Consider the following 27,669-nt stretch of genomic DNA (forward strand, 5'->3'; position numbering starts at 1 on the left):
ATGTAATGTAAGAGCAAATGTAAGGTGGCAAAGAACACTGCCCCAGGAATTATCCACCCCCAATTCCATGAGCAATCTAGGTCTGGCTAACCAGGACAAGGACAAGGACCTTGGTGATTCAGGTCCCATATTCCACGTGGCAAAAATCCCATGTTCCAAACCCACGTGGACAACAGAAAATGATGGTGAAAACTATAGTGCTTTTCCAGAAAAACAAACACCAAATCCGTGATGTTGTCAGCTGTCAAGTAACACCACAGAATTTTATCATCATTTTTTGTCAAAAAATCAAAAAATAAATAAATAAACTTTGGTGGATCATGAACGGATCAGATGCTGCTCTGCTGATGCAGACAGACAACGAAAGTACTTATCGGATCCCATGAATTCCAAATCCCTTTTTGTCCTATCAAATGAAGCATTTCCTTGTCTTTTACTCCATTTGGAGGGGACACAGAATCAATGTCTTGAATCTGAAACCTTGTACTTTTCAAGACGACAACAAAAGACAAACAAACGGTTTTCAAAGTTCCAATGGAGTTGGAAGCTTCGGCAACCTTTTCAGATAGATCTTATGTGCTCCCCCTTACAAAAATCCAAAGGCAGAAGTACCAGCATTCACACGTGACCAATCAGAAAAAAAAGAAGGATATTATCATTAATGGCAGGAATAAAATAAAAAATAAAAACTCACCCATGTTTTTGGAGGTGGAGTGTTTGCAAAGCAAAGCATCTGTTGGATCATAAAATTACAACCTTCATAATATTATTCAATTTTTCCTAACTAACTTAACTGTTTTTCATCTTCAACATCCCAACTCTCTCTTCTGGGTTCGGCCAGTACAGCTTCATGCAGAAACGACCTGTAAAAAGGGCGAAAAACGCGGAGGAGGGGAAAAGAGAGGAAATACGATAGTGACAGTGCTCGTAGCTACTGGATATTCTTGTATAAATTAGGTATGGCTAGATTAAAAACTAATTTATGCAACAACTTAGGGCCACTAAGAGACACATTCATACCAACGACCATCCTCCTGCTGCTTCAGGCACTCTACCTATTCTCCTTTGCAACTTCTTCAAAATATACAAGAGAACAATATGTACTTTCCCAAAAATGACAACAATAGGTGTTGGTTCAAAAATGAACGAGCAGCTTTCCTTACTTGGGGTTGACTTCCTGCATTCCATTTTTTCAATCTTCTTTCTTCTGTGCTAGGCTAGCATATGTGTCAGTAAAAAGTGATCATAAACAGGTGCATGAGCGGGATCTGGAATGCAAATGGATGAAAAGGGGAGAGCATTCAGGGGGAAGGAGCAATCAATTCATAATCATAGTGACAGACAATGAACACCCTCTGGTAGATGTCTTGGCAGCGGCTGTCCAGTGACATATCGTTGGGGGAATGGTTTTGGTGCAGTTGGAACTGTACCGGATGAAGAAGTGGTCCCAGACGTAGCTGTTTGGGGGATATGGAACCTGGCAAACCGGTTGATGACCGAAAATCTTTCCAACTCCTGGCATTCTAGTCTTAAGTCTAAAATTGAAACCTTGTCTAACCTGCATCATTAAAAGACATCATGATACAAAAGAAATTGAACTAGATGGCCGAATTCTGACAGATTTGCAAGGCATAATTCTAAGGATTACCCAATTTTCGCACTTTCTAAAAGACATGTAGTTCTGAATTCAAAAGAACCTTTTTTTTACCATTGGGAACAGGGTAAGTAGCTGATTTCTGACAATAACTAATATATGTGACTATACCAAAATTTGGAAAAATGTATGAGTACCCCCCATGTAAACTTCTAGCAGAGTTGCAGATCTGGTTATTAAGGAAAAAGCATACTCAACTGAGCCTTAGTCCAACTGCTTACGGTCAGTTGCAAGAAACATTTTTCTACCTTTTGTTCCCGAATAAGACTGAATGAGAGTGTAGTTACTAGAAATGTCAAAAACAATTCCTGAACAAAAAACTTTGGCATACCTCAGTAGGTCATTTTCCAGCTTCTTCGATCTATTAGTGAAATCTTCCACAGCTTTTGATAAATACTGCATTTCAGTATTTTCAGAAACTTTAGGCTTTTCCCCAATCCTACAAAACAATTGCAGAGAAATTAATTCTTAGAAGGCCAAACCTCGAACCATACAACTTGAAGCACAAGAACTTTTTATAAACTTCAAATTTACAATCTCTCTGGTTCTCTCAAAAAACCATGAAACGTGACTTACGTATTACTGTCGTTCAGTGGCGCATCAGTACTGCTGCTGCAGGTCAGGGTGCACGCATCCCCTAATGATAATTTAGCAACAAAATATGTCACACTATCATAGTACAAAGCAGCGTCTGCTGAGAGAATGGATGCTGGTGCAGGGCCGAGCAATTGCTGCAGAAACTGTGTTGTGAAGATAAGCCTTCTCTTAGATCGAAGGATTGGACGTCCATCTTCAATCATTTCAAACTCATGTCCAACCTGCCATTAAAAATGAATAATACATAAACACCTGGATCCAAAGTACCTGGGATTTTTTTTAAAGTAGAATGAATTGCTGGTGTGACCCATTTAACTAGAAGCTCACTTTCTCAGTCAGCCGATTGCATGACAAGGCCCATTCTTGCTCTGCCAGACTGCATAAAAAATGCAATCCAAAAGTTAACGAACCAGCATAAACGACCTGAGGATTAGCTGTGCACTTTCGTGAACAAAGGAATACCTCATCTTCTACATGCCAAATTTGACATAAAGAAAATAAACGGGGAGCAATAGTAAATACCTGACATCTTGAACCCTTTTGGAACCTTCTGTCACTTTGTGCCATGGTAGAAGCTCTGATGTTTCAATTTTGCGTTTCTTTGGTCTCACGATCGCCATAGTTTCATCAATGACTTCTGAAGGTAACACATAAGGGGCTACAAAGGGTTCGCTTGTTACCAAATTGGTAGCTGTACTTGGCCATACTCTGTTAGCCTCAGAAGCATCTATCTGTTCCACAGAAGAATGTATGTTTAGGCTTTGCGAAGGCTTCACAAGCGAGGTCTGCCCTGCAGAAGACCTAGCAAGCCTTGCATCATACGTTGGTTGCATCTGCCCATTTCTGAAGGTCCCATACTGTTTAAACCAGTTCGATGCCATGCTTAGATTGGGCTGAGAAGTTTCAGCATAATTAGGTAACACATCATTGCCAATAGATGGACTCTGAGAATCACTTTCACCAAATGCAACCATGCCTTGGGCTTGGAAGGCAGATTCTGAAGAAGTTTTTACACTTAGACCTTCTCTTGCATCCGTCAGGAAATTTGTTGCGTTGGAATTTCCAAGTGGCGATAACTTGTGAGCTGATGGAGAATTCAGTTCACCATCCTTGTTATGACCATAAATTGACTGCTGTCCTGCCATAGCAGTTACCTGTTGTACATCCAGATCCCTCCTACTTGGATCAGCCTCTTCATTCTTCGTACCCTGCACTTGGTGCAGCCGGGAGTGGTCATGACGAAATCCATGTGAATGTTTTAAAGCATGGCCAAGAAATCCAAGATTTCTTGCAGAGGGAGCCAGGCCATTGCTGTCATTATGATGTATTCCACCAAGATCCTGCAGGTGCGAATGATTCAACAATGTACCAGAGGCAAAATCACTAGGATCGGAGACATTCCTTACCCCTGTCTGTGAAGCATCAAACATCCTCTCTTCCTCCTGTTTCTCTTGTGCAGAATTGAATCCTTGTAAACTCGTATGGGAATGGCCAAATTCAGATGATCTATATCCACTGTCCTGGGTATTTAGACCATTTAGCTCCTTTGAAGCCAACGAAGTAGTTTCCATGCCAGAAAGATGTTGCTGGCTTTGGTTATTTGTCCACAAACTCTGCGGCTTCACTGATACTCCACCCCGTGCAGGCATGCCTGACATAAAAGGAGGCTGAGAAACTGGAACAGCTTCAAGAACAGGGAATTGTTGACCACCAGAGTTGACAAAAATTTGCTGAGAAGTATCTTGAGATAGAGCAAGGTTGGAAGGTGCATGCTTTGCAGAAGAACCAGGTAATGTTGTTTGATTAGATGGACCAGGTACATTAAACAGATGTTGTGTTTGAAGCTGATTCCTTGAAAATGTAGGACTGGATGTGCTTTCTGCAATAGAGTTTCCATGCTTATAAGACGTAGGGCTGCTCGATTGTCCCCCGATACCAAATTTATCATCCCAACGGGATCTCGGTGATGATTCATGTGATTGGGGCAAAGGTTGAGAAGGGGACAGAGTGGACCAGGTCTGATTTTTCCCTCTTAAATTAGAATCCATTTGCATTTGATTTGGATTACTAGCTGGATGGATCATACCCTGAGAAGAGAAAAGAGTGTTTGAAATGGATTGTCGTTGAGATGGAGAAGCCAATTTCAAAGCAAAACCTTGAGAAGCAGAAGACTGATTGTAGATATGAGAAACAGAAGCTCCAGGAGTTTTTGCCTCAGTTACCTCAGATAGTGGGTTAAATCCAGGATGGCCAAACTGTGCGATAGAACTATTCTCCTTCAACTGATCAACCCTGCTAAGAAGATGAAGTATATTTTGACTGTTGTGGTTAAGCCATCTAAAGATTCCACGAGAATATACAAAATAGAAGAGAGAATGTTTAATGCCCATATACTACCATACATAAGGTAAATAATAAGGAAGGCTGCAGAGAGAATGTTTAATTTCATATGCTAACGAATGCGAATACGTATGGAAAATAATAAGGAAGGCTGCAGAGAGAATGTTTAATGTTCATTAGTATTCAAAAGAAATATTAGCCATTCGGAACTTTCAATCCCTCATTATTCTTAAGCAAACTACCTTGTTTGTGCAGTCAAACGCATGCCGCTAGAATCCTCTGATTTCCGGCCATACGAGTTGTCCCTCTGGTAGCAATTTTGCTGCTGCTCATATGTTCCACCTTCCCTCCCATAAGAGTTTTGCATAACATGAGAGCTGTTACTCATTTGATGATGTTTTTCTCCAATGCCCTCATTATCCTCCTTGTTGCTAGATATAAAATGTTTCCCGTAATCAAGCTTATTATTATCTTGGACTTGGTGACTGGTTTCCTGATGGACATTAGTCATGTGTGAATTTTGCAGGGAATGAAAGTTAAAAATATTGGAATTTTCTCTGTTCCTAAGAATATTCTCTGAACCAAAATGTACTTGCTCCAATTGTCCAGTTGATCTGGAAAATGAAGTTACCCTGGAATCACCATCCCTATTCCACATATGGTTCTCAGAGTTCCTATTGTACATGCCTTCGTTAATATCACCTGTTCAACAATCACACACAATATCAGGGAAACGAAAATTAGCATCATTTCCATTAGAGGATTGAAAATGAACATTCTTACCTTCTGGTTTACTGCTTTGACTGGTCCATGTGTTGTCCAAACGCATATGTGGCTGAACCTGTTGAGAGTTACGATCCAACCACTCGCTAGAACTTTTGGGAGACTTCTGAATGGATTCATGAGATTCATCCTGGTGAAACCCTTCTCGATGCTCAGGTGTGAATTGGATGCCTGGCTGTGGAAAGCCAGGGAAGCTAGAACTAACACTTGAGTCATTAAGCATGGGAAAAGGTTTTGAACTTAAGGAAGAGACACTCTGCAGATTGTTATCAGCCCAACTTCCTTGGTTCTCATTGTCCACGATGTTTGAAGGCTGATTACCAGTTGACAGCTCGGTATTCTGAAAAGTCAATCCACTCCACTCCTCCTGTTGGCCGGTATCACTACTAGAAGCTTCTGCTACAGCAGACTGCATAAGCGCGCTCCAGCTTCCACTTTGGAGAGAAGGAAATGAACTTTCGAATGCATTTCCAAAGCCTCCAGCCCCAATATCACTCTGCTTTCCCATAGACGAATCCCAAGTACTATCATCCATGTCAAACAAAATCTTCTCTTCCATTGGATCAAGGGGAACCAAACCCTGGGAAGGGCCATGCTGCATTGTTTTTTGCTGGAAGATTCCCGGCCAGCCAGCTTGATCTTGCTTTCCACTGAGCTCCTGTGGTGATGTATTTGTTTGCAAGGTATCCCCTTGTTGGAGGTTACCCAATGTGGATCCACAATTTGAACCTTGAGTAATAACTTGTCCAAATACATTTTTTCCCTGAAAGCCTTGTTGGGATACAAACGCCCCTTGAGGTGAGCAAACCTGGTCCGGAGAAGCAGTCGTACAATGAGCACCTACAAATGAGTTATTGAAGGCTGATGGCTGCATAGCAGGCTTCTGCATTTGATCATTAGCCTTGGCCAACAAATTTTCAGAATCATGAGACATCACCGGAAGATGGGAATACTGATTCATAGTCCCTCTTCCACTAGCAACAGGAGTACCATATAAAGATGCATCAAACTGCTGAGGAGCAAGACCCATTGAGCTCAAAGTTTGACCTTGCTCTTGAGAAAAAATAACTCTATTAGAAACATTTTGTCCTCCCAGAGATCCACCCCTCTGCACCCAGTTCATAAACATTTGTGGCGTATCATTAACGGGTGTTCCATTGATTAGAGGTGAAAACTGAACCCCTGAAGTCTGCTTATTAATTGCAGAGAGCTGATTTACTGCATTATGTTGCCTTGCATCACCGAACTGTTGTAGTTGCTGCTGCCTCTGAAGTTCTTGCAGTTTCTTAAACATCAGGTGCTGCTGCAACATCTGCATGTCATTGTACCCAGACTGCTGCATCGAGTGAATCTGTGGAATGCCTTGTTGTTGTCCCCTCACAAGTTGTGGCTGCCTTCCAACAAAGTTAAACTCACTGGAAGCTTCAGTAATTTCAGACCTTTCTGAATTGGTTGTCAAAGTGGGACTATCGCACGATGCATTTTCTTGCTCTGATTGAAGGATAGATAAGCCTCTCGAAGTTAAAGCAAGTGGAACCAAAACTGAGCTATCATCGAAAAACTGGCTTTCCTGCAAATCCTGCCATCCAAGCATAAACCCATTCGTCTCCAGATGTTGGTTTCTAGTTTGAATATGGGACAATTCCGGTTTCTGAGCCAACTGTTTATATGTTTTATCAAAACTCAAAGACTCACCGCCCCGTCCTCTCCCAAAATCTGCAAATGCCACAACAGATACATTAGGGCATTCAAAAACACAAACTTGGTATTTTACATTATGCAACTGTCCTGGGGGAAAATTCAAAGATTTATCCACTATTTGGGAAACAAAAAGCAAATTCCAATGCAGTCATGACAACCAAAACATAGAACTTATAAAGCAATCAAGAAGAACAAAGAAAATGAAGCCACTTGTACCTAGTTGTTGCACATTACTTGTCTCTCTTTGTTTTCCATGCCATTGATTATAAATATCAACAGGCCAATTATTGTCTGCAACTTGAGATTGACGGGAATAGTTGTCTTGTTCATAAAAATTGTGGATCCTGCCTTCAATTTCGTTACCAGGCATTAAATTCCCAGGCACCAAATTTCTCAGCTAATTGTTTCTGTGAAAAAGAGCTACGACTGTTTATGAGACCATTATGCATAAGATACCCTGATCCCTGCAATTCTGCCAGGCATTCTCCAACTTGTCCTGCATATTTCATTGGACAAGTTGAGATTAGAAGCACTGACAGACAGTTTTGACAAAATATCAATTAATACAGCTGGTAAAATGTCGAAAATTTAATCATGGAAAAACCTCGAAAATACAGCTACATCAGATTTCAAACTCAAGCCGGTCTCATTTATGGAGAACCGCTAAAACAGTTTGCCAATTGGAACCTACGACAGCAAAGTTACAAATTCCAATCATGTGTCAAACAACTAGTATTATTCAGTTGTTTGCAAATATAACTTCTGAGAGAGAGAGAGAGAGAGAGAGAGAGAGAGAGAGATACACATATTAGGGGCTTGGGTGCCCAGCTACAAAATTCAAACTTTCCTAAATTCTTTGAAATGAAAAAAGTTTCAAACTTTTCGATATTCACAGTAATTTACGAATTTACAACTCTTATGAGAGTATTTGAGCTAATACCAAAAGATGGGAAAGAAAATAAACCCCCGAAATTGCAAATTCAGCAGAAACTTAAGCTTAATGCGAACTCAGGATTTCGAAAAACAAATCAAAGGCTAAACAAAAAGCACTTAAACACTATCATTAAGCAACAGAAACCAAAATTAAATCACAAGCAAAACTCAAACTTTACACTCAAAAACCCTAAAAAATCCAACAAAATCTCCACCCACAATCAATGAAACCTCAATTCTCCCAAAACTACTAACAAACCACCTGAATTTAACAATTTCCGAGGTAATTCGACTAAAATTAGAAACAGAAAACCTCAGCGGCTCCAACTCTAATGTCTCACTCTTACAAGCTAAAGCAACAGAGTGTGAACACAGAAGGGCAAACCAGCAAAAAGCGGAGAGTTGGGAGCTCACAGTGTGATCCCAATCCAGGGGAATTAGGGTTCTTCAAGAGCGCGGACGGTACGGCGTCGTTTCTGCTTCTTTTGCAGCTCCCAATTCACACCTCAGTTGTTTAAGCTCCAAAACGGCGTCGCAAATGGCTCCTTCTATCTCTCCGGCACTGAACTTTCTCTCTCTAGGACCAGAGGAGTGAGAAACCGCAATCCATTTTTCGGACCCGAAGTCGACGATAAAGCGATCCAACCAAAACACCGCTCCGAGAAATATGTTTTCCAACAAACGCACAGAGTCTCGGAAGAAAACGCTGCCTCAGGCTCGGACTCCGAACCTCAGGTTCGGGTATTGTTGAGTACCCGAACCTACGGCACGGGGATAGAGGGGCTAATGTGCTTCGCGTGAGTTGGTGTGCCCTCCAGTTATGGACGTCGGATGACGATATCTGGGAGATCGACGGTTGATATGGTAGTGTGACGTAGGCTCTAGTAAGCGTGCGTCATTGCTTGTGGCTCGAAAGGAAAAAGTGGACGGGATATTCGGACGTCACGCGCTTTTGTCCACGCGTGGGGCGGTGCACTTTATTTTTCAAGCAGAACTTTGGAGCTTTTTCTTTTCTTTTCTTTTTTTTTTTTTTTTTTTTTTGAGAATTTTGTATGTGCTTGATAAGTTAATATTTATTTCTTTTCTTTTTTTGGGTTTATTTTCCCGCCGCCGGTTTAAGCAAACGATTAGGGATAAGTGGGTGGGTTTAAGTGCTTAATTGTCTAGGGTTGTTCCATGTTTGGGCCAAGCCACCTAACTTTCACGGCCCAATAACGTCTACTGAATTTAGATTTTGTATTAGCTAAATTTACGAGTTTGAGATGAGAAATACTTAAACTGCTGACATTCGTTCCAGTGTAAATCATCATCTTTTAGGCTCCCGATTGTTTTTGTCATAAAGGTTAAGGCTGGACAATAGCATTCCCTTAAACAAAACTTACAAGTGGATTTTTGTAATCGTTCATGCGTGTAGTAAGCGAACTCAAAAGAGTTATATTCACCACAGAGTAATTAACCGACAACAACTTTCTTTTAAATACAGCTTACATGTGACAATTTCAAACCATTAATGTATATATGTTCGTAATTTATGCACAATGCATGAACAGTTGAAACTAATAGCATCTACATAACCAAGTTGTGTGATTGTAATATGAAATAAGATGTGTTTATGTAGTGTAAAGATAGAAGAGTGTAGTAGGGGTTGGTGATAGAGTTTTTAATTTTCCTTTCCCAAAGTCCTGCCATTTATTGCCCTATGTTTCTGATTCTTGGTACACGTGTCATGCTCCCAATTAATTCAACAAAAAACTATGGGGTACATTTTAGTGCAGAGAACAGGATACATCATTATTTTTAATAATATGAATAAATAAAGATCTAAAAATTAATAATATTGGTGGTAAGGTCGAGAATTTGACTTGGGTCGTCGTTTTTGCTTTGACTTGGGGATTTGTGCAGCTGAGACTTTGACTGGAGTTGTCGTTTTTGCATACATACACAGTAAGTAACACTGATGTGGCGAAGTTGGTGGGTGCATTCGTACATTTTTAAATTGCCCTGATAGGATTGAAATCGCTTTGGATTTCTGTGTCTAGTGTCCCTAGATAAAGAAATTTCAGACTATTTAATTTTAATTCTATATTTTCAATAACTCATTTCATTAATTCGCTACATTAAAATTTAAAAACTTGAATGATTCAGATTTCTTATTTTCTCCTGAACGGTAAGGATGTTTAGGTCCACGCTCCGGCACAGATTCGACCTGGATCTCATTCCGCCTAGAGGATGAGGATCCTTTTTGGATTCTTTTTATCAGGATCTTAGAGATTCTCACATCTTAATCGATCATTGTATATCGTGCGGTCTGTTTTCGTTAGTTACTATTTGTGTTTAATTTTAAATAATAAAAATCAAATGATTTCTGATCGCACGATGTACGAATAATGGTTAAAATGTGAGGATCTCTAAGATCACGACGAATTTGGATCCGATGGTTCCAAATCCCCACCCAGATAGAGAAAGAGGACATGATTGATGATTTTGTAAAAGACAAATAGTTATATTTGGTATGAGAAGAATTATCAAGTTGGGGATGTAGCTCAAATGGTAGAGCGCCCGCTTTGCATGCGGGAGGTACAGGGTTCGATCCCCTGCATCTCCAAAACAGCTATTTTTTAAGGTTTTTTTAATTATTGTTTTTCTAACCAGTTTTGCTGCCATCGCATCGTCGCATGGCAAGAGCGATTGGATGGTTATCGACACGTTATTGATAGAAATGGTCTTTGAAATTGTCCACCGTCAATCATTTTGATCATTTTGATCATTTTGTGAAAATTTTCCGTTAAATTGGAGAAACCACATGTTCAAGTGGAAGTGTTGATTTGACAAAAATACCTTCAAATTAAGAGATATTTTTTTACAAAATGACAAATGATTGACGATGGACAATCTCAATGACGACTTCTATTGATTTTAAATCTCAGGTACCAAAATGACGAATTATATCAACCTCATGATCCACTTTGGCTAAAAAGCCTTCTTTATTTACAAAGAAAATTATAAAGAAAATTGTTGCAAAACAGTTTTTTTCTTTTGCATTATATTTGCAGTTATTCCTGGTGCCAGGAAGTTACAATTATTAATTAATCCCAGGTGTTACAAGTGTGTGTGTATATATATACGTTTCCATTTAAATCGTACTAGACTACTGTCGTACCCACAGTTTGTAATCCGATCCTTTGTCAACAAACGTCTGCCAGCTCCCCTCCAGATGATTCTCCTTCGACGGGTTCCAATCGAAATGTCCAAGCTTCATCACCAGTGTATCACCTATCTGTGCAACGTAACCTTCGTTGTTCGCGTGGTATATCTTCACCGAGCTCCGGCAATGGATCCCGGCCCTTCTCCGAGCATCGATTAGCTCGGTTAGGATGTCATGAAGACCAAAGTCGTACAAATGGTCATAGAAAATGACAGGCTGCACAACAGAGGTAAGAACGTAAAGATTGCAGATTGCGAAGTTTAATAGCAGCTAGTCGTACAGTAAGTAAGAAATGGAAACTGGGGGGATTGGGAACTCACTGTTCCGGGATGAGTTAGGATGTACGCGTATCCCTGTGTAAGCTTATCTCGTGGAAACGGCCAGTGACCCTGACATAAAAAGAAAGTTAGGATGTTCATACGTTAGGAGTGTAGCAGTAAAAAACCAGTGACGGGCTTCATGTGCTTCGTTAATGGTAATGTGACATCGTTAATGGGGATATTTGCGTTCAGTGCTTGTGTGAGCGTGCATGCAAGTGTGAAAGAGAGACCTGTGTTGATCCTGTGTCGTGGTTCTCCAAAAACGTGACAGCACGAGAGGGCCACCATCCCAAAACTCCAGTCGGTTTACCCTGAGGATCTATTAGCCTCCAATATTGGTTATGAAGAGCAGAGTGGAGTATTCCCTGCAAAATTGCAATACTAAGTACGCATTGGGCTCAAATATGCAGCCACACAACATAAATTTCATCAGACAACATTTCGATTTTTCCCCAGTCCTAGAGACATTGTTCTTAGCCTAATTTATGTGAGTCAAACTAATATAGGATGCAGCAGATGCAGTCTAGAGTACCTTTGTTGTGACATCAAATGCCGAGGAAGTGCCGCCTGTGGCATTGATCCAATTGACAATCCGTTGCCGGTGAGCATCTAGAGAACCAAAAAATTTAACATTGTCACAAAAGTCCATAATGAGCAAAACAGTAGCCATATCATTGTTTCTGGCCACAAACGAGTTTTACTAAGTCAAGGCGGTGTATAATCGAGTCTTGCAGTTCACAAGTTCGTACCTTGATTGTAACACAAATTTCCATGTTCATAAGCTAAGCTGTCCCAATATTCTCCAATAGCAAATGCAGGAACCGAAGCTTCAATATATTCTTTTACATAGGTGCCAGAGAAGCCTCTGGAACAACACAAAAGGAGTTAATTGCATGCTATGGATTAAAAGGAGAAAACAATTTCTAAAGATTCAGACATCTGAACATTGGGTTAAACTAAGAAAACACCTTGGGCCTTTGGCCCCCCCAAAAGAAAGAACTTTCACCTTACGAAATCAAGGCGCCATCCATCAAAACCAATATCATTCCGAAGCCAGTTTAGCCACTCCTTTATATCATTTCTTACAAATTCCTTCGAATGATCAATATTGGGTGCCGCATGGAATATATCCCCTACACACAGCATCAACAGCAGATGGGTACAAGGGTAAGCTTAAATTTCTGGTAGTCTCTAAGACATGCATATGTAAACTTCATGAGGTTATCCCAACATTCCCGCACTGATGTGGGGTAGTAAATAGCATGTCTTGCTCAAGTCGGAACTGTTTTACGTAAACTAAATCAAACAATCAAGAGCAGGAGTGAAGCTCAGATTATGTCTCAAAAAATTTACAGAATATTTGCTTCCTTAATTTCTGAATGGTCACGTGGGGCAAAAAAGGAAAAAAATGTTTGTGTATCACCCAAAAATCAAAGAAAATAATAAAGTACCACTTGAAGGATTTCCTTGGCCCTGAAAATTTGGATCATCACAAACAATTGCTTCAGGCCCCCAAGCAAGCTTCCCACCAAAAATGTTCCAAATGCCGTTTGGACTCTGAAATCGGGAAGAATGTGAGTTTTATCAAGAGGAATGACAACAAATATGACCAACTGAGTTAGCAACATGAAAGTTGTGCTCAACGAAAAGGTGTTTCAGAAAGTTTTTAATGTCATAAACAGACTACCATGAAGTTTCGAAACAGGAAATCAACAGTTTACCTGTTTATGAGCACATCTATGATTTAGGACAACATCTCCCAGAGCCTGTTCACAGGCAAAATACGTTACTAATCCAACACGATTATTCACATATGTTAATTAAACAAAAAATAAACGTAGATAATATTCTTATACATATGCATAGCATTATTCTGAATCGGGCCCTATGATCTGATTAGCCAAAGATGATTTCTGTTTTGAGCCTATGACGAGTGAATTGCACTTTCTCAACAACTTTCCTTGTTTGAACAAAGACAATAAAAGATAATATCGGAAACCTCTTATCATACAAAAGTCCATTAAATAGTTCAAGAATTGACTTTCGATGCCTAAGATTATACCTACCAGAAGATCTTGAGAATGCATTTCCTCAATGCAGTGTTTAAGTTCATCCACAGTACCATATGCTGAGTTCAAATTGTAAAGGTCCGAAGGCATATAACCTGTGAGTCATTTCATATTGGTAACTGGTTACAAACTCTATACAAAATTACTGAAGAGCCGCAAACTTCATCAAATCATGTTTTTATGCTACTAAATATACTAAGGCAGGTCCTAACTCCCTAAGTATGATTCTACATATAAACACACACACATGGAGGTGGCATGTGAATACCATATAAATATTAAGAACGTAACAAAAGAAAAGTACTTCAGATCAGGCAACTTGTTAGGTATGCAACAATAACACCTAAACGATATCATTGCCATCCAGAATGATTATATGCATGCACAGGAATGTCTTAAAAGTCATTAATCTTGCTGTATTTAATTTCGTTAACAAGAGAGATCAAAACTAAACAAAATAGACGAGGAAGAGATGAACCTTGAGGAGCGACAGATTCTGTTGGTGGTGGGAGCCACACTGCCGTTACCCCAATTTTAGATAAATCAGCAGCTTTAGGAGCTAAGTCTAAGTACCACTGCCTTCTCCAGCTTTCCCAATTGAAGCCTTGAAACTTCAAAAGCAAAAGAATAAGAGTCAGTAGAGAGAGGGGGAGAGAGAGAGAGAGAGAGGTAGACGGCATATTTTGATCAAAGTAAACTTGAAAATCTAGTCTTGCATAACCAATCTTTACTACAATTAGGATGACATATTACTATTTCAACCAATTGGTATGAAAATACGTACCACGATCTCACGTCCGGTTCCAGTTCCTGGCTCTGCATTGAAGTCTCAAGTCAGATACAGGCCTCATTTTTTCTCAGTAACATTAAGCAATTTTGGGAACACAAGAAAACTAACCTAACTTTGTTTGTTCCTGGGTGCTCTGCCATTGTATGGTCTTCCTCTGAAGAACGTGCTCCAGAGCTTTTCGTTTCTTTTCTATTGTTTCTCTCTCACGCACATGCTCAATAAGTGTATCGCCCTCCTTTGGCTTTTCCTTAGCTATAGACCATACTTCATCAGGTTTGGGCAAATTCAAAGATCTGAACTTTGAACTCGAGGCTTCAGCTACATCGATCTTTCTTGGAGGGAACCTGGGACTGATAGTACGAATTTTCCTAGCCATCCATTGAGGTATCTCCCGGCGAGGGCCATCGCTTAAAAGTTTCCATTTCTGTGAATCATCGTCTGTCAAAAGGTCTATCCGCCCACCATTAACAACATAAATAGAATCTTCATCCCCTTCACCCAGTGATCTGTCCTTCAATAATAATGATTCTGCCATTTCTGCTCTCTGTCTCCACATCTTTGTAGCAGCTTCAGATGCCTTCAGTGATCTTCGCAGTGCTTCACATCTTCTCAAGTATGCATCATCTTTCGTACATGCCATTTCTTTGGCAGCTCCAATAGCATCCCTAATGCTTTGCAACTCAGCCTTGAAAGCCTTAGAAGAAGACTTCATTCTTTCTGACGTATCTTTCTTCATTTTCTCTATCAAAGACATAATTTCCTCCTCTTTCTGGAGGGTATTTTTCCTACTGGATTCCTGAAATTCAAGCAATGCTTTCTCAGCATCATTAGCTCGGACCTCAAACGCATTTGCATGTGCAAGGGCCTTTTCCAACTCCAACTTCAACCTATCAACGTCACTTCTTGTAAGCAACAACTGAGATTCTAAATCATTTACGGCACCCTGTAGCATAATATTTTTTGACTGAAGGGAAGCAAGCTCATCCAGTGGACTCACACCTTCAGTATATTCTAATACTGCTTTTGATGCATGCTCACCAGATTTTTCCGCCGCATCCAGTGCCTTCTCTATTGCAAGTTTTGACTGTTCCACAATTAACAATATACTACCTTCAGTCACCTCCTTAATTTGTTTTTCTATCTGATAAGCTGCTTCAGCAGCTGTAGTTTCTGCTGCCGAAACCCTCATCTGGGCATCTTGTAGAATGTGAGATGTGGCCTGCTGGAAAGCAATTTCCGCTAACTTTTCTACTTGTACCGCAAGTTCAACTGCATCCTGTTTTGCAAGAACTAACTTAGACTCTAAGCTGAACTTCTCTTCAACTGATTCCAGCAGCTTCTGATGGAACAGTGACTTGGCTGCCTCGAGTTCTGCGATAGCCAATTCCTTGTCGTGCAATATGGTCGCAACATATTCCTGTTGTTTAGCCTCGGAACATGCTAACTCTTCAAGCAATTGATCTCTCTCTTTCTCAATGGCTCCTTGTCTAGCTTGGGCCTCCAAAAGAGCTTTCCTAGCGGTCATCATTTCATCTTCTTCTATATTCAACACTTCACTACTACCCGAAGTGTTAGCCACGTTGGTAAAAGTGTCAGTGGAATCATCCTGTAAAAAAATAAATCAGAAGCCATGAGTCGCAAAAGCTGTGAATACTATGAGGAGAAATACATCATTCCTTTAGCATGAAGAGACATTACCATGCTTGAAAAAATACTAGTTCTTGATTTACATAGCCAATGTGGCGTGTAGAAAAGGTTCCTGCACGAATTTCGTTTTGGTCATCATACTGAAAACGCAACCTTCAAATAACTTACAACAGTTTCCGCCACATTTAAAAGAAAGAAATATAGTAAAATGTCAACAAACAATGTAGGAATGAAATTATAAATTCACAGGCGCATCAGCAGAGAGAAATTACACACTTTTTTCTATTCGAATTAGTTCTGAGGACAAGAGGACGCCGCCCCAGGCGGCATACACTCCTATCATACTTGCAATGTGGACCTGAAGATGCAATGGGGCAGTGGTGAATAACCCCAACTGCCATTTCAGGCAATGAAATTGTACCCATCTCTTCCTGCAAGGAATTAAAAGTTTTGATCTTTACCAAGATATTAGGCACACAAAAACATAAAAATAAATAAATAATCTTGTTCCAACAAAACCCAGATTCTATAATTTAAGTTCCACAATTTTCAGTTACAAGTCAAATTTAAAAAATTAAACAATGCGAACCCAGAAAGCTTTTTTCATCAAATTAAAGAGTATTTACATAATTTTTACTTCAAATTGTTTATTTTACAATAAAATATTACAAACAACAAAAATAAAAATATAACTTTTCCAAACAAAACCCAAATTCTACGATTTCAAGTTCCACAAAATTCAACTACAAATTAAATTTAAAAAATTCAGCAATAATAGCCCAGAAAACCAAATTCATCAATGGTCAACCTAAACATACATGCACGTCTACATTAACGATCACATCACATGACATTTTGCAGAAATTCAAACACTTGATCAGATGATCCATATTTCCTTGAGATTCCCAAAAAAATCATGCACACAGAGGAATATAATTATACAGAAAATGTATAGATATAAAAACCTGGTGGAAAACGGTGGAGCTACTCTGAAAGGTGCTGGAGAGACCCCATGATTCTGGGAAGGATAAGAAAAAATGTGGGGAATTGTTAGTGTGGACGGATTATTGGATTAGGATGAGAGAGAGAGAGAGAGAGAGAGAGAGAGAGAGAGAGAGAGAGAGCAGAGAAATAGGAGGAGAAGAAATGCAATGGCGCAGGGACTCAAAGGCCTAAAGCTTTTTTGTACGCGGCGTTAAATTGGCAATGGTAAGCGGCTTCCACTCAAGTTCAGGGGCACTCCATTGTGTTTGACCATCCATGTAATGACTTTAATACCCCTCAATAATATCTATGCACCATCATTTTTATTTTTTGGAAACTCACCATCGTTTTTCTTTCATAACAATAAAAAGACATGAAACATTGAAACTTGTTGGTGAGGGAATTCGAAACCAATGCTTTAAAAGACGCTAGACGCTAGTCGAGCTGTGGGTTGGGGTCTAGCATTTAGGTGAGGCTTATGCAGGTTAGGCGGATTTAAGTAAATTTATTATACTATTGTATAATAAGTATCTATTTGACACACCCCGACCGAAGTCAATAAGTGCTGGGCGTCACGTGAGAGTGACGTAACCATGAGCGCAAAGCGGAAGCTATAAAGAGTAAGAGAAATACTAACAATTTAAAATCAAGCAACTAACAATCCCAATTAAGAAGGGATACTAGTGAGAGTTTAAGTGTATAAATACACTTTCAGAGCAATAAGAAAGTCTAGTTACAGTCAAGTATGACAATTACTAAGATACAACACCAAAGGATGAATCCTACTTTTTCGAGATCTGTCAAAACACCGTTGAATTCCTTGTGGCCACCAAACTCTGCTACCTAAAACATGGAAGGGCGAAAAACAAAGTTGAGTGGGTCAGAAAAACACATTTACATATAAACCTTATTTTCCTTTGAATATACTAACCCATCGCCATAAAACAAGTATACTTTTTCCCATAATTAATATATAAGAATATACAAAAATATATGTGTAATTATATCATTTCAATCTTGCTTCACATAATCATAAACATATGTATGTCATGTCACGATATAATAGAGTAAGCAAATCAGGTAATAATGATTTCATAGAAATATAACATGTTAGCCGGAACCCCTGAGGTAGTCTATACGGCTAAATTTCATAGCTAAAAAGTCACTCTAGCCGGAGTCCCTACAATAACCTATACGGCAACATACTGCACAATAGTCGAAACCAAATGCAAGGGTCTGTACGACGATAATGGGTGTAATATAATTATGCTCAATACTCCTCTCACATAATAGCCGGGCGATAAATCGCTAGTCACCTACAAGTCGGAACCATAAATAAGGTCTATACGACAAGAATGTGCACCTAAATTGGATCCAATGTGAGTATATGGCGCGGGAGGTGACATAATAAACAGGCCTGTATCATATCTCTGGCTAAATCACAATCATTCTAGGTGCAGTTTTATGAGCTCAACATTATTCAATCACATATCACATATCACATCATTGACAATTTACATAATCAAAACATAATTCACCTAAGCTTACTTGGGCCTCCACAGCACCATGCGACAATATGCATAATTATGATAATGCATACACTAAAATTAAATATAGGCATTGGTATAGCATGACATTTAAATCACATTTCCTTTAAATACGTTTTTTGGAAAAAACGCCAAGTGTGTGTATATATATATATATACTGAAAATAATTGCCTACTCACAGATATGTCGATGGGTAGTAGCCCCCGAGCCTCGATTGATTACGCACATCCTGAGAATAGGTCTCACATATAGTCGTAATAACCGAATTAACATTATTTAACGCACATAACCAACAATAGGTAATAACTTCTCATATATTGCTCAACTTAGGTATATGAATATACCACAGTGACCTACGCAACCTCAGGATCATCCCCAAATTTTTAGAATATTTTTCCTAGCTCCCACGCGCCGCCACGCGCCGTCCAAGGCACGGCCAGACGTGCCCCCCCCACACACGGCCATGTGCCAGGCACACTGATGATGTCAACTGACGCCGTCAGGTATATTCCGGAATATTCCGTTTATTCCTTAACAAAACTTAACAGCGTGACCTAACGCCGTTAGAATATTCCGTTAAACTTAACGGAATATCCTTTCATCTTCTACCTTCAGCTTCGGCGACCGTTGCCGTTGTCGGAAACCGGGAAATTTTCATTTCCTTATATCTTCTTTGTTTTTAACCCAAGATTTATGAAACTTGAACCATTTTAAAGATCTCACAACGACGAACAAAATCATACCTGATTCGAGCTCTGAAACCACCGGAATCCCGCTAGAAAAAGCTTCGATAATCCGGCAAACCTTAAAACTCATCGTTCTCACGATTCCGACGTCCAATTTCTTCAAACGAAGTACTACGAGCTTCGTAAGGACCTCCTTAAGCTCCCTATGTCCTTTAAGTTCCCTAAAAATCAACATTTTACTTGAGCATGAATAGTACCCCAAATCGGGTTTTGTGGTTCGACGTGAAATCGAAGGTAATCTTACCTGTAATTGGTACCTTTGAACTCGTGAGGACCTTAGGAACACAATGGTACTATTTTTCTTCTTCGATCTGTCACGTTTACAAGGGTTTCTGGTTGTGTCTGTACAAGAGAGGAAGAGAGGGAGAGTGTGAGTATGAGAGAGAGGGCACGGAAGTGAGAGAGAGAAATTTAGTCTTTCTTAGTTCCTAAGTGGTTCCAAAAACTTAGGAAATCATAATTAAATCCAACTTAAATACAAGTCATACACCACACAACTTAACGTCCAAGGGTAAACCAGTAATTTCACGTCAACGGAAATTATTTTCCGAAATGGGTTGTCACACTATTTATACTTAAAAAAACATATAATTATATTAGGATACATAAATTGCAAAATAAAATGATATATAGATTAGAAAGTATTAGAAGATATTGAAAATACGGAGAACAAGCATTTAATGAGTGTTCATCCAAGTCTTATTGACAAAATAAAATGCAAAATAAAAAGTTATCAATTTTATGTCTAAGTAGAAGTCACGACCTAGTTGGGTTAGGCGAATGCCTAAGTGACTCTATGACCACTTTCTTAATTTTAAAATGCGTAAAGACTAATCAAAGAGTGCTAGACGAAAATTTTTAGAACGATATCCAAAACTATTCAATTTAGGTGAATGGGTTTCGAACTTGGATTTAAATAAATAGGCAAATTTTCTTGGGTAATCGACCTTTCAAAGAATTGAGGATGAGTTGGAAATTCGGAGTCTATCAAGGGGATGAAATTATTAAGGGTGTTGTTACACACCCATTTTTACTATTCATACACCCTCTTAATTTTTAATTGTCGAATCGAATGAATTGAACAAAATCAATGAACAAAAATTTAATAAGATGTGTGAAAAGTAAAAATAGGTATGAATAGCACTACCCAATATTAATTCTACAAAAGTTGTTTTACTAATGCACGTGAGTCTGAATCGAAACCAGTATTATTAAAATGCTCATGTCCTAAATAAATTATTATTGACTAAAATTGGACAAATTTAACGTTTTAAAAACAGTATAAACGTAAAATGAACTCAAAATACAAACTTGAAATGAGTTTTTTCTCGAGCAATTATAATGTTACTTCCCAGCTTAGGGATCCAATTCATTTCTTTAGAGGTCGAATTCTTGATTTCGTGTGAGCTTCGCTTGAGAATCTGAGATAAGTAGACATGTTATTGGGGTTTAAATTTTTAAGGTATTTCTTTGCTAACAAGAAAATTACTTATATTATCACTCGTTAATGGTACTTTAGTCATTTTGTAAGGGTAGTTCGGTCATTTTAACGGTTGGCTCACACTCACGGGATCTCGCACGAGCACACAGGCCCACCTGTAAAAGGCAGCTCACTTTTCCCAACTCTGACTTTTCTTTTAATAAACTCGTAGAAAGCAATATGGAAGACAAAGGCAGATCTCTCGCTGAAAGAAAATTTGGGATTCGCTGTCCAGATCACGTGTCTGTGCGATTCTAAGGGCGACTCGTAAAATTGTGTATTCAACCAAAATATCTCCTCACCATGCATGCACCTTCTTGACCTCGCGGAAAATACAACAAACCCTAAGCCAAGCCTAGCCAAGCCTAAGATCTCGCGGAAATTAAAGAAACAATCATCAGAGGCCTCCCCCTCCCCCTCCTCCTCCTCCTCCTCCTCTAAGGCTGACGATCATAAGAGTTTCATGTTATCGTTGTCGATGTCGATGGTGAAAACAAAGTACAGAAAGACTGCGATAACAAAGGGTACGAGGCAGCACGTATCGGCGACCTTATAATTAGTGTCGTGACGAGTAGGAGGAGTCTTGATGGGGCGGACGATCAGATTTCGATTCCTTCTACCGCCGACCCTCTCCATCATACACAGGTGTGAGTAACCGCTGGAAATGAATCCGCTCAAGTTGTTGAAGCCCAAGGAACGGTGATCGATTTCGAGGCCGCTCGCGTGACGGAAATCTTGTTTAAGACGCGCCAGTGGATATCCCATGGTCCAAATTCTTTCAGACTCGCAGAGGTGGTCGAGCAGAATGAGAAACCACAGATCAAACTGACGCTGCCATTCCGGTACGGCGGCGGCTTCCATGATGTGCAAGAAGCACGGCAAGAAGAGAGAGCGAGAAAGAGAAAGAAAGGAGATGAGAGAGAAAGAAAAAGAAAGAAGATGAGAGAGAGAGAGAGAGAGAGAGAGAGAGAGAGAGAGAGAGGCAGAGATCTAGAGGGAGTTTTGGGAAATTCAGAGAGAGCAAGTTGAAGGCCAGTGTGCTATGAAAAACTATGAAGAAATGAACTAGCTATGCACGGCTATTTATAGTCTCTCTCTCTCTCTCTCTCTCTCTCTCTCTCTCTCTCTCTCTCTCATTACACTGATCAGTTAAAACTGCCTCTAACAAACTCATCAACGGAATTCAACCGCCCCTAGCAAACTCATCAACGGAGGTCGCAGGGGTAAAATAGGAACTGGAAAGTAATTAACCGAATTCTCGCGCCAAAATCCATTCCCACAGTTAGGGGTGGCAACTTCAACCCAACCCACTAACCCGACCCCAAATTTAAATCAGCATTTGGGTGGAGACTTAACAAGTTGTTGAATTATTAACGGTTAGTAGATAATATCGTTTGTTATAAAAAAAATATTGTTAACGGTTGAACCTGTTAATCATCCACTTTTTTTTTTCGGTTGATTTCGGGTCAACCTGCAAATTCTTTGGGCATCTGTTAACTAAGGGTGTTTTTTTTTTAATTCGTTAAGACAAAATTTATTCTCCTCTCCCGTCCATTTGGATTCTCAGCTTACACAGTAGCAATCCTCAAGTCATCCAACGCACATAAAGTTTTCAACTTTTCAATGTGTGTGGAATACGGAGCAACACCCTATACAAGTAGAGTGGAAGGATTTTTTTTCTTTCAAACATCCCTCCACTTGTATAATGAAATATAGCGTATATGTTCGCATTCTGGACAAACGCACGCCAAAGAACAACACTAAATTTTAAGACATAAAATTAATGATAGGATCACCGTTTAGAGAATTCAAGCAAACCTCCAAAAGTACAAAGTTACCAAAAAAATATAAGATATAAATCATGCAATTGTACATCGAGCACACTTCTAAAGAAGTCAGTCAATTGCTACTGCTTAAGCCATAGTCTGCCTTGGACCAAAAAATAGCTCCGAGACTATATATTCTCCGGCCATGTGAGGCACCAAAGTCACGGCCAAACATCCCCATAGACACAATACTCAGATTGCCCCCATTCTCGCGACCAATTTCCACAGGATCATGAAACATGTAGAGATTCAAGCAAGTTGTAAGCGATGCAAAAGTCCTTCCATCTTCAAATCACTCTTCTGCTTATGGCTGAAAGCAATGGCAGAAATACTGAAATTATCATCACGCAACAGAACAAACTAAAGCAAAACGTTTTGAGACAGAATCTTTGAGCTTTTAATGCCACATATGAAGTATAACAGAAAGCAGGATTATCAAATCAACACAAACTTTTAAGGAAAAACTCATCTATGTCGAAATGCACCCAGATGGACAAACAAAGGTTTAAAAGTAATAGATACGTTGTCATGTTCCTCTAATGCGCATGGTTATACGACAAGTTTCCGTGCTTTGATAGTCGGGAGGAACATTGAATTTTCCAAATAACCTATAAAAGTGGGAACTTTTACCTCTCACAGCACAGAAACCCCGGAAGTCATGCAAAGCTTGGAATCTGCACCACCACTAAGCACAGTATCACCTTTCCACCAGTCAGCGCATAGCGCCTGAGTTACAGCAAAGTTCACAGTTAAAAAATAGATTGAATTTTAGAACACTAACGAAAAAAGGAAATTAAAATGATAGAAAGAGAGAATAATGTTGTACCTTGTCCTTGTGTGAATCAAAGACAAACAAGGGCCACTGCAAGAGAAAACACTATTATTGAGTAACAAATTCATCTCAAGGTCATGCTTGGCAGAAGCGTGAACTATTGTAAGAAAACAAAAACAATGAGGAGGCATACAGCAGTTCTCGTATCCCACAGCATAACTTTTCCGTCATAAGATGCAGAGACTAAATGAAATGGAGACTTCTCATGCCACTTGCATGCCGTAACCCAGGAAGTGTGAGATGAGAAAGTTTTGATAGAAGCAGAAGTTCCTAGGAAATAAATAAAACCTCCATGTCAGATGTTTGTGTTCTTTAGTTTGTTTGTGTGTGTGTGCTGAGAGAGAGAGAGAGAGAGAGAGAGAGAGAGAGCAGAACACTTGAGTCGTCTAACGGACCTGGTTTACGAGGATCCCATACCCTAACAATGGGGTCAGAACCACCAGCAGCAATCAAAGCAGAACCTTCACCTCCAATATCAATGCAGTTGAGTACTTTATCATGATACTGTCACGAGGAGAATGTTACCACATACACATTTAATAACTCTGAGAGAGCAAATGCCAGGATGTTGTGTGATTTGATGCCACAGAAAGCATATAAGCATGATTGTCAAAAAAGACTTCAGACAACAGAATGCTAAGGCTATTTGCACTTACTATTGTCGACGTGGCTGTGCCTCTCTCGACATTCCACTCTTTAATGGAATGGTCCCACGATGCAGAATAAATTGTTTTAGGCTCTGGCCACTTCACAGTAGATACGCATTGTGTATGGCCTATTAGAGAAGAAACAGCCTCCCCCTGTGACGTATAATTTATCATAACCATCAATTACCAGGGAAAACAATCTGGCTCATTACCACAACCATAACTATCAATTACCACAATCATTGATGCAATAATCTTTTAAATCTCAAAAAAGTAAACACTTCTTTGATTTCTAGCTGAACAACTCTTTAATACATAAATAAACCAGTTAGGCATCCCCTTCAAAGAAATAATTGATCTATATTTCTTACATAGACATTTCCTTTAAATGAATTAATCTTTCCATTACTTCTACATTAGATCGAAAAATATTGTTTTGTGTAACATTATGAGATTTAATTCATAGGCAGAAACAAAGAAACCATCAAGAATTCCCTAGTGCAAAAATTTCAATCAATAACAAAGTGATGAGCCATTTGTCAGGGCTTAGAAGTTGTACATACCGTGTGCACCCTGAGTCAAATATTTAATAAGCCTGTCCCCACTTAGTCAATTGAACGTCACCCCAAAAATTATCAAACCCCTCTATATAAAATTTAATATATAAGCATATCACATACCTCCCACTGCGATTCCTTTTCTTGACCAGTCTTTTTTCTCTTCTTCGTTGACACAGTATCACCTTCTGAATCAGGCTCATTTGTCTGCCATAAATTGATAGTAGAATCCCAAGAGCCTGAACAGACCTAATCATATGTAAGAAGACAAAAGAAAAGGTAAGTTATAGACAAAGCCCAATCTCATATACACTACTTATCAAATTACATATTGGAAATCAGAAGTAGACAAGACCATGTTTCCAGAGGTCTGAGCAGCAACACTTTGAACAGCTGCTGTATGTCCACGTAAAATTTTGAATGCTCTTATCTTCAAAGGATTTTTTCGGGTCTCTTCTGCATTGAACTTCCCCAAAAAACAAATAATAAATATTAGTATACACATCATACTACCCTTGTGATAACAGTATGGTCATCCAATTACCTTCCACAGTCTCAGTGTCCGATCTTTCGAAGCAGTAGCTACGGTAACACTTTCTCCACCTGCAATAGAAAATGAATAACAGCTTAAGCACTTGCGACAAGATAATATAGATATTGGGAACTGCACTACCTAATCAGCTACCAGGTAAAAAACCACCTCCTAACACACAAAAATTCATGCACAGAAGTATCCCAGTAGACATTAAAAAAATTTCAAATCCAAAAGCAAAAACAATGAGGATGCCATAATAAATTGGTCCTCGAAAACCCAGAATTGAAAAAATGCAAGTAGTTGGCAGTGCCAATTGACATTCACTAAAGAACTGATTAAAACAGTATCGTGGCCATATTCAACAAGGAATAAGCCAATTATCAACAGTTAGATCTTATAGCTACCTTTTGGATTGATTATACTAACTGAAGTAACAGGTTCACTGTGTCCTTCCAGAACATGTGTACATGCTCCGGCAGCTTTCCATACCCTAAAAGAAGACCAAATTCAACAAAAGTAAATATTAAGCTTCCTTATTTTGGGTGTATCCACATGAGAAATCATGAGGTACACAAGAAATGAAATCAAAACTTTTTTGAGGAATTACCTTCCCAAACCATCATAGCAGCCTGTCAAAAAGAACCTGCCATAGAATACAAATTACAGGAGTTTCAAACTACTTTAGGGCCAAAACAAGAATATCAAATTTAGGATAATGTTTCAGAAATAACTTCATATTGCACCACGATGCAAGTTAACATATTAAATGAATACCAAACATTCCGAGAAATGACAATTGAAGGTTTCCCCTTAAGAGACTTGGAGTAGAACTGAAAATAATACTTTTCAAGCTAGCTATTCCATGCCACCTTTCTTAATAAGAGGACCTAACTACAAATCCTCAGCTCAAAAAAATTACTCTAACTTCACACTTTATTAGCAACAGATATATCCTTATTGTTTACATACTGCACCCCAAGCCATGTAGGATAAGAGTTTATCGCTACACACTTTTGGAGCAACCAAGTATTTATAGACTTCCATGAAGATATGTAGTACACATTACAAATTGTGATGGTTATACCTGGGACTAGAACCATCAACTGCACTGACCCAGTCATTATGTAAAGAAGGTTCTTCTTCTTTGCGTGGGACCACAGCCCGTATATATTCGATTTCCAATATCCTCTCCTGTAAAAGTCATAAACCTATCATTAGATATTAAATAAAAAAGGTGGATAAAATGACAATGATGAAAATAAACTTACATCAAATCAGCTCGTAAAGCAACATATGCAACACTAGACCCACTCCACTCTAATTTAGAAGATAGCATCCGCACTTGACAATAAATAATAGATAAACTCAATTTTTCCTAGTTGTGGAACCAAAAACATAATTGTAAAACCCATATTATGTGGCTAACTGAAGTAATTAACCCAATTAGCTTAACTCTTGTTGGTTTCTCAAGTATCCAGTTTGGAGACTCTGAAACAGACTTTACAAAATTCCGAGGAACTTGACGACGGAGCTTGAAGCAATTAAAATCCTATGCCCAAAGTTACGCCTAACAAGGTGTAACTTAGAAATCCCGTCTAATGAACAAAACTACGTTTTGTTTTTCAAATCCTATGCCAAAGTTACGCCTAACGAGGCGTAACTTAGAAATCCCGTCTAATGAACAAAAACTACGTTTTGTTTTTCAACTTCACTTTATCTCGTATTAATCAAGCTGATAACACTCTAAATTCCATTGTTCCAATCCCGTCACTTTTAACCAATCTCTCAGCATTGCTTTCTATTTCCATGTTGCTTGCAATTGCATAAAAGTTACACACAGCATTTTATCAGAAAACTTATGCACACAATTCACGCAACAAATTGCAAATTGAATCCGAAAAATCGGAGATACGCACCGCAGAAATGTTCTTGGCAAGAAGGAACTTTTCGAGCGACATCCGAACCAGCTCATTCTTGATAAGAAAATCGAAAGGCTCCGATTCCCAATCGGGGTTTCCTGATCACAATCATCAATCATAGCTTCAGAACACCAAAAAGCAAAATCCTTTTTCTTTCCCCTAAGGGCAGCAGAGTATCAGAGAATCAACGGAGGAGGGAAAAACACGTTTAGGGATATGAGAGGTTACCTGATTTGATGAGGTTGTTGACAACGGTGGAGAGGCCGAAGCGGGTGAGATTGGCGGGGATGGAAATGGAGGATTCTGTAACTTTGTAGGGGTGGCCGAGGTCCGTTTTGAAGCGGACGAGGACCAGCCGCGACGGCTCTTCGGTATTTCCGTCGGCGTCCATCTCCTTGCTTCTCTGTGAAAGAGATTGTAGAGAGAGAAAGAGGAGGAGGAGGAGGAGGAGAGAGAGAGAGAGGTATTAGCAGGCCAGCAGCAGGGTTTAAGACGGAAGGGATGGAAGGAAACTAGGGTTTAGAAACAGAAAGAAACAAGAGGCGTGCGGAACGCA

The 27,669-nt window shown here is 39.3% G+C and overlaps 3 protein-coding genes and 1 non-coding gene across 15 annotated transcripts; 1 reads left to right on the forward strand and 3 right to left on the reverse strand.

Moving 5' to 3' along the window:
• Positions 1-632: 632 nt before the first annotated feature.
• Positions 633-8,684, reverse strand: LOC114826923 (uncharacterized). 12 transcript variants are annotated; one of them, XM_070804668.1, is made up of 11 exons: positions 8,423-8,684; positions 7,292-7,571; positions 5,375-7,090; positions 5,223-5,293; positions 4,834-5,084; positions 4,474-4,543; positions 2,774-4,338; positions 2,579-2,627; positions 2,231-2,472; positions 1,986-2,093; positions 633-1,558 (listed from the first exon to the last, which is right to left on the reverse strand). In XM_070804668.1, the coding sequence occupies exons 2-11, from the start codon at positions 7,443-7,445 to the stop codon at positions 1,330-1,332; spliced, it is 4,455 nt and encodes a 1,484-aa protein (XP_070660769.1). In that variant the 5' UTR covers positions 7,446-7,571; positions 8,423-8,684; the 3' UTR covers positions 633-1,329. The 12 variants fall into 12 exon arrangements, with proteins under 12 accessions (XP_070660769.1, XP_070660768.1, XP_070660767.1 ...); XM_070804667.1 differs by having other exon boundaries at positions 4,474-4,546; XM_070804666.1 differs by having other exon boundaries at positions 4,474-4,570.
• A 1,856-nt stretch (positions 8,685-10,540) lies between these two features.
• Positions 10,541-10,613, forward strand: TRNAA-UGC (transfer RNA alanine (anticodon UGC)). Its single transcript has one exon. It is a non-coding gene; the product is annotated as a tRNA-Ala (tRNA).
• A 360-nt stretch (positions 10,614-10,973) lies between these two features.
• On the reverse strand, positions 10,974-17,265 carry LOC103421512 (uncharacterized). The gene is made up of 15 exons (XM_008359554.4): positions 17,005-17,265; positions 16,316-16,470; positions 16,091-16,151; positions 14,501-15,998; positions 14,387-14,418; positions 14,081-14,213; positions 13,600-13,697; positions 13,255-13,299; positions 12,985-13,090; positions 12,540-12,666; positions 12,283-12,398; positions 12,066-12,142; positions 11,764-11,898; positions 11,534-11,602; positions 10,974-11,429 (listed from the first exon to the last, which is right to left on the reverse strand). The coding sequence occupies exons 2-15, from the start codon at positions 16,462-16,464 to the stop codon at positions 11,157-11,159; spliced, it is 2,919 nt and encodes a 972-aa protein (XP_008357776.2). The 5' UTR covers positions 16,465-16,470; positions 17,005-17,265; the 3' UTR covers positions 10,974-11,156.
• Positions 17,266-22,553: 5,288 nt separating this feature from the next.
• Positions 22,554-27,669, reverse strand: LOC103421514 (ribosome biogenesis protein WDR12 homolog). Its single transcript, XM_070804669.1, has 14 exons — positions 27,342-27,669; positions 27,111-27,211; positions 26,279-26,385; positions 25,802-25,837; positions 25,599-25,684; positions 25,204-25,262; positions 25,015-25,125; positions 24,783-24,908; positions 24,112-24,255; positions 23,851-23,959; positions 23,589-23,725; positions 23,450-23,485; positions 23,254-23,349; positions 22,554-22,933 (listed from the first exon to the last, which is right to left on the reverse strand). The coding sequence occupies exons 1-13, from the start codon at positions 27,502-27,504 to the stop codon at positions 23,257-23,259; spliced, it is 1,308 nt and encodes a 435-aa protein (XP_070660770.1). The 5' UTR covers positions 27,505-27,669; the 3' UTR covers positions 22,554-22,933; positions 23,254-23,256.

This window comes from Malus domestica, chromosome 09 (genome assembly GCF_042453785.1).
Source record: "Malus domestica chromosome 09, GDT2T_hap1".
In the NCBI taxonomy this organism is placed as follows: Eukaryota; Viridiplantae; Streptophyta; class Magnoliopsida; order Rosales; family Rosaceae; genus Malus; species Malus domestica.

Coding starts and splice junctions, on each gene's coding strand:
- LOC114826923 (XM_070804657.1), bottom strand. CDS start 7,445: ATGCCTGGTAACGAAATTGAAGGCAGGATCCACAATTTTTATGAACAA. Junction 2,628..2,773: donor AAAAGGGTTCAAGATGTCAG/GTATTTACTATT, acceptor TTTTTTATGCAG/TCTGGCAGAGCAAGAATGGG. Junction 1,559..1,985: donor CTGGAAAATGACCTACTGAG/GTATGCCAAAGT, acceptor TTAATGATGCAG/GTTAGACAAGGTTTCAATTT.
- LOC103421512 (XM_008359554.4), bottom strand. CDS start 16,464: ATGGGTACAATTTCATTGCCTGAAATGGCAGTTGGGGTTATTCACCAC. Junction 15,999..16,090: donor CTAGTATTTTTTCAAGCATG/GTAATGTCTCTT, acceptor ATTTTTTTACAG/GATGATTCCACTGACACTTT. Junction 13,300..13,599: donor TGCATTCTCAAGATCTTCTG/GTAGGTATAATC, acceptor GCCTGTGAACAG/GCTCTGGGAGATGTTGTCCT.
- LOC103421514 (XM_070804669.1), bottom strand. CDS start 27,504: ATGGACGCCGACGGAAATACCGAAGAGCCGTCGCGGCTGGTCCTCGTC. Junction 24,256..24,782: donor AAAAGGAATCGCAGTGGGAG/GTATGTGATATG, acceptor TATACGTCACAG/GGGGAGGCTGTTTCTTCTCT. Junction 23,726..23,850: donor ATGGGATCCTCGTAAACCAG/GTCCGTTAGACG, acceptor TTTATTTCCTAG/GAACTTCTGCTTCTATCAAA.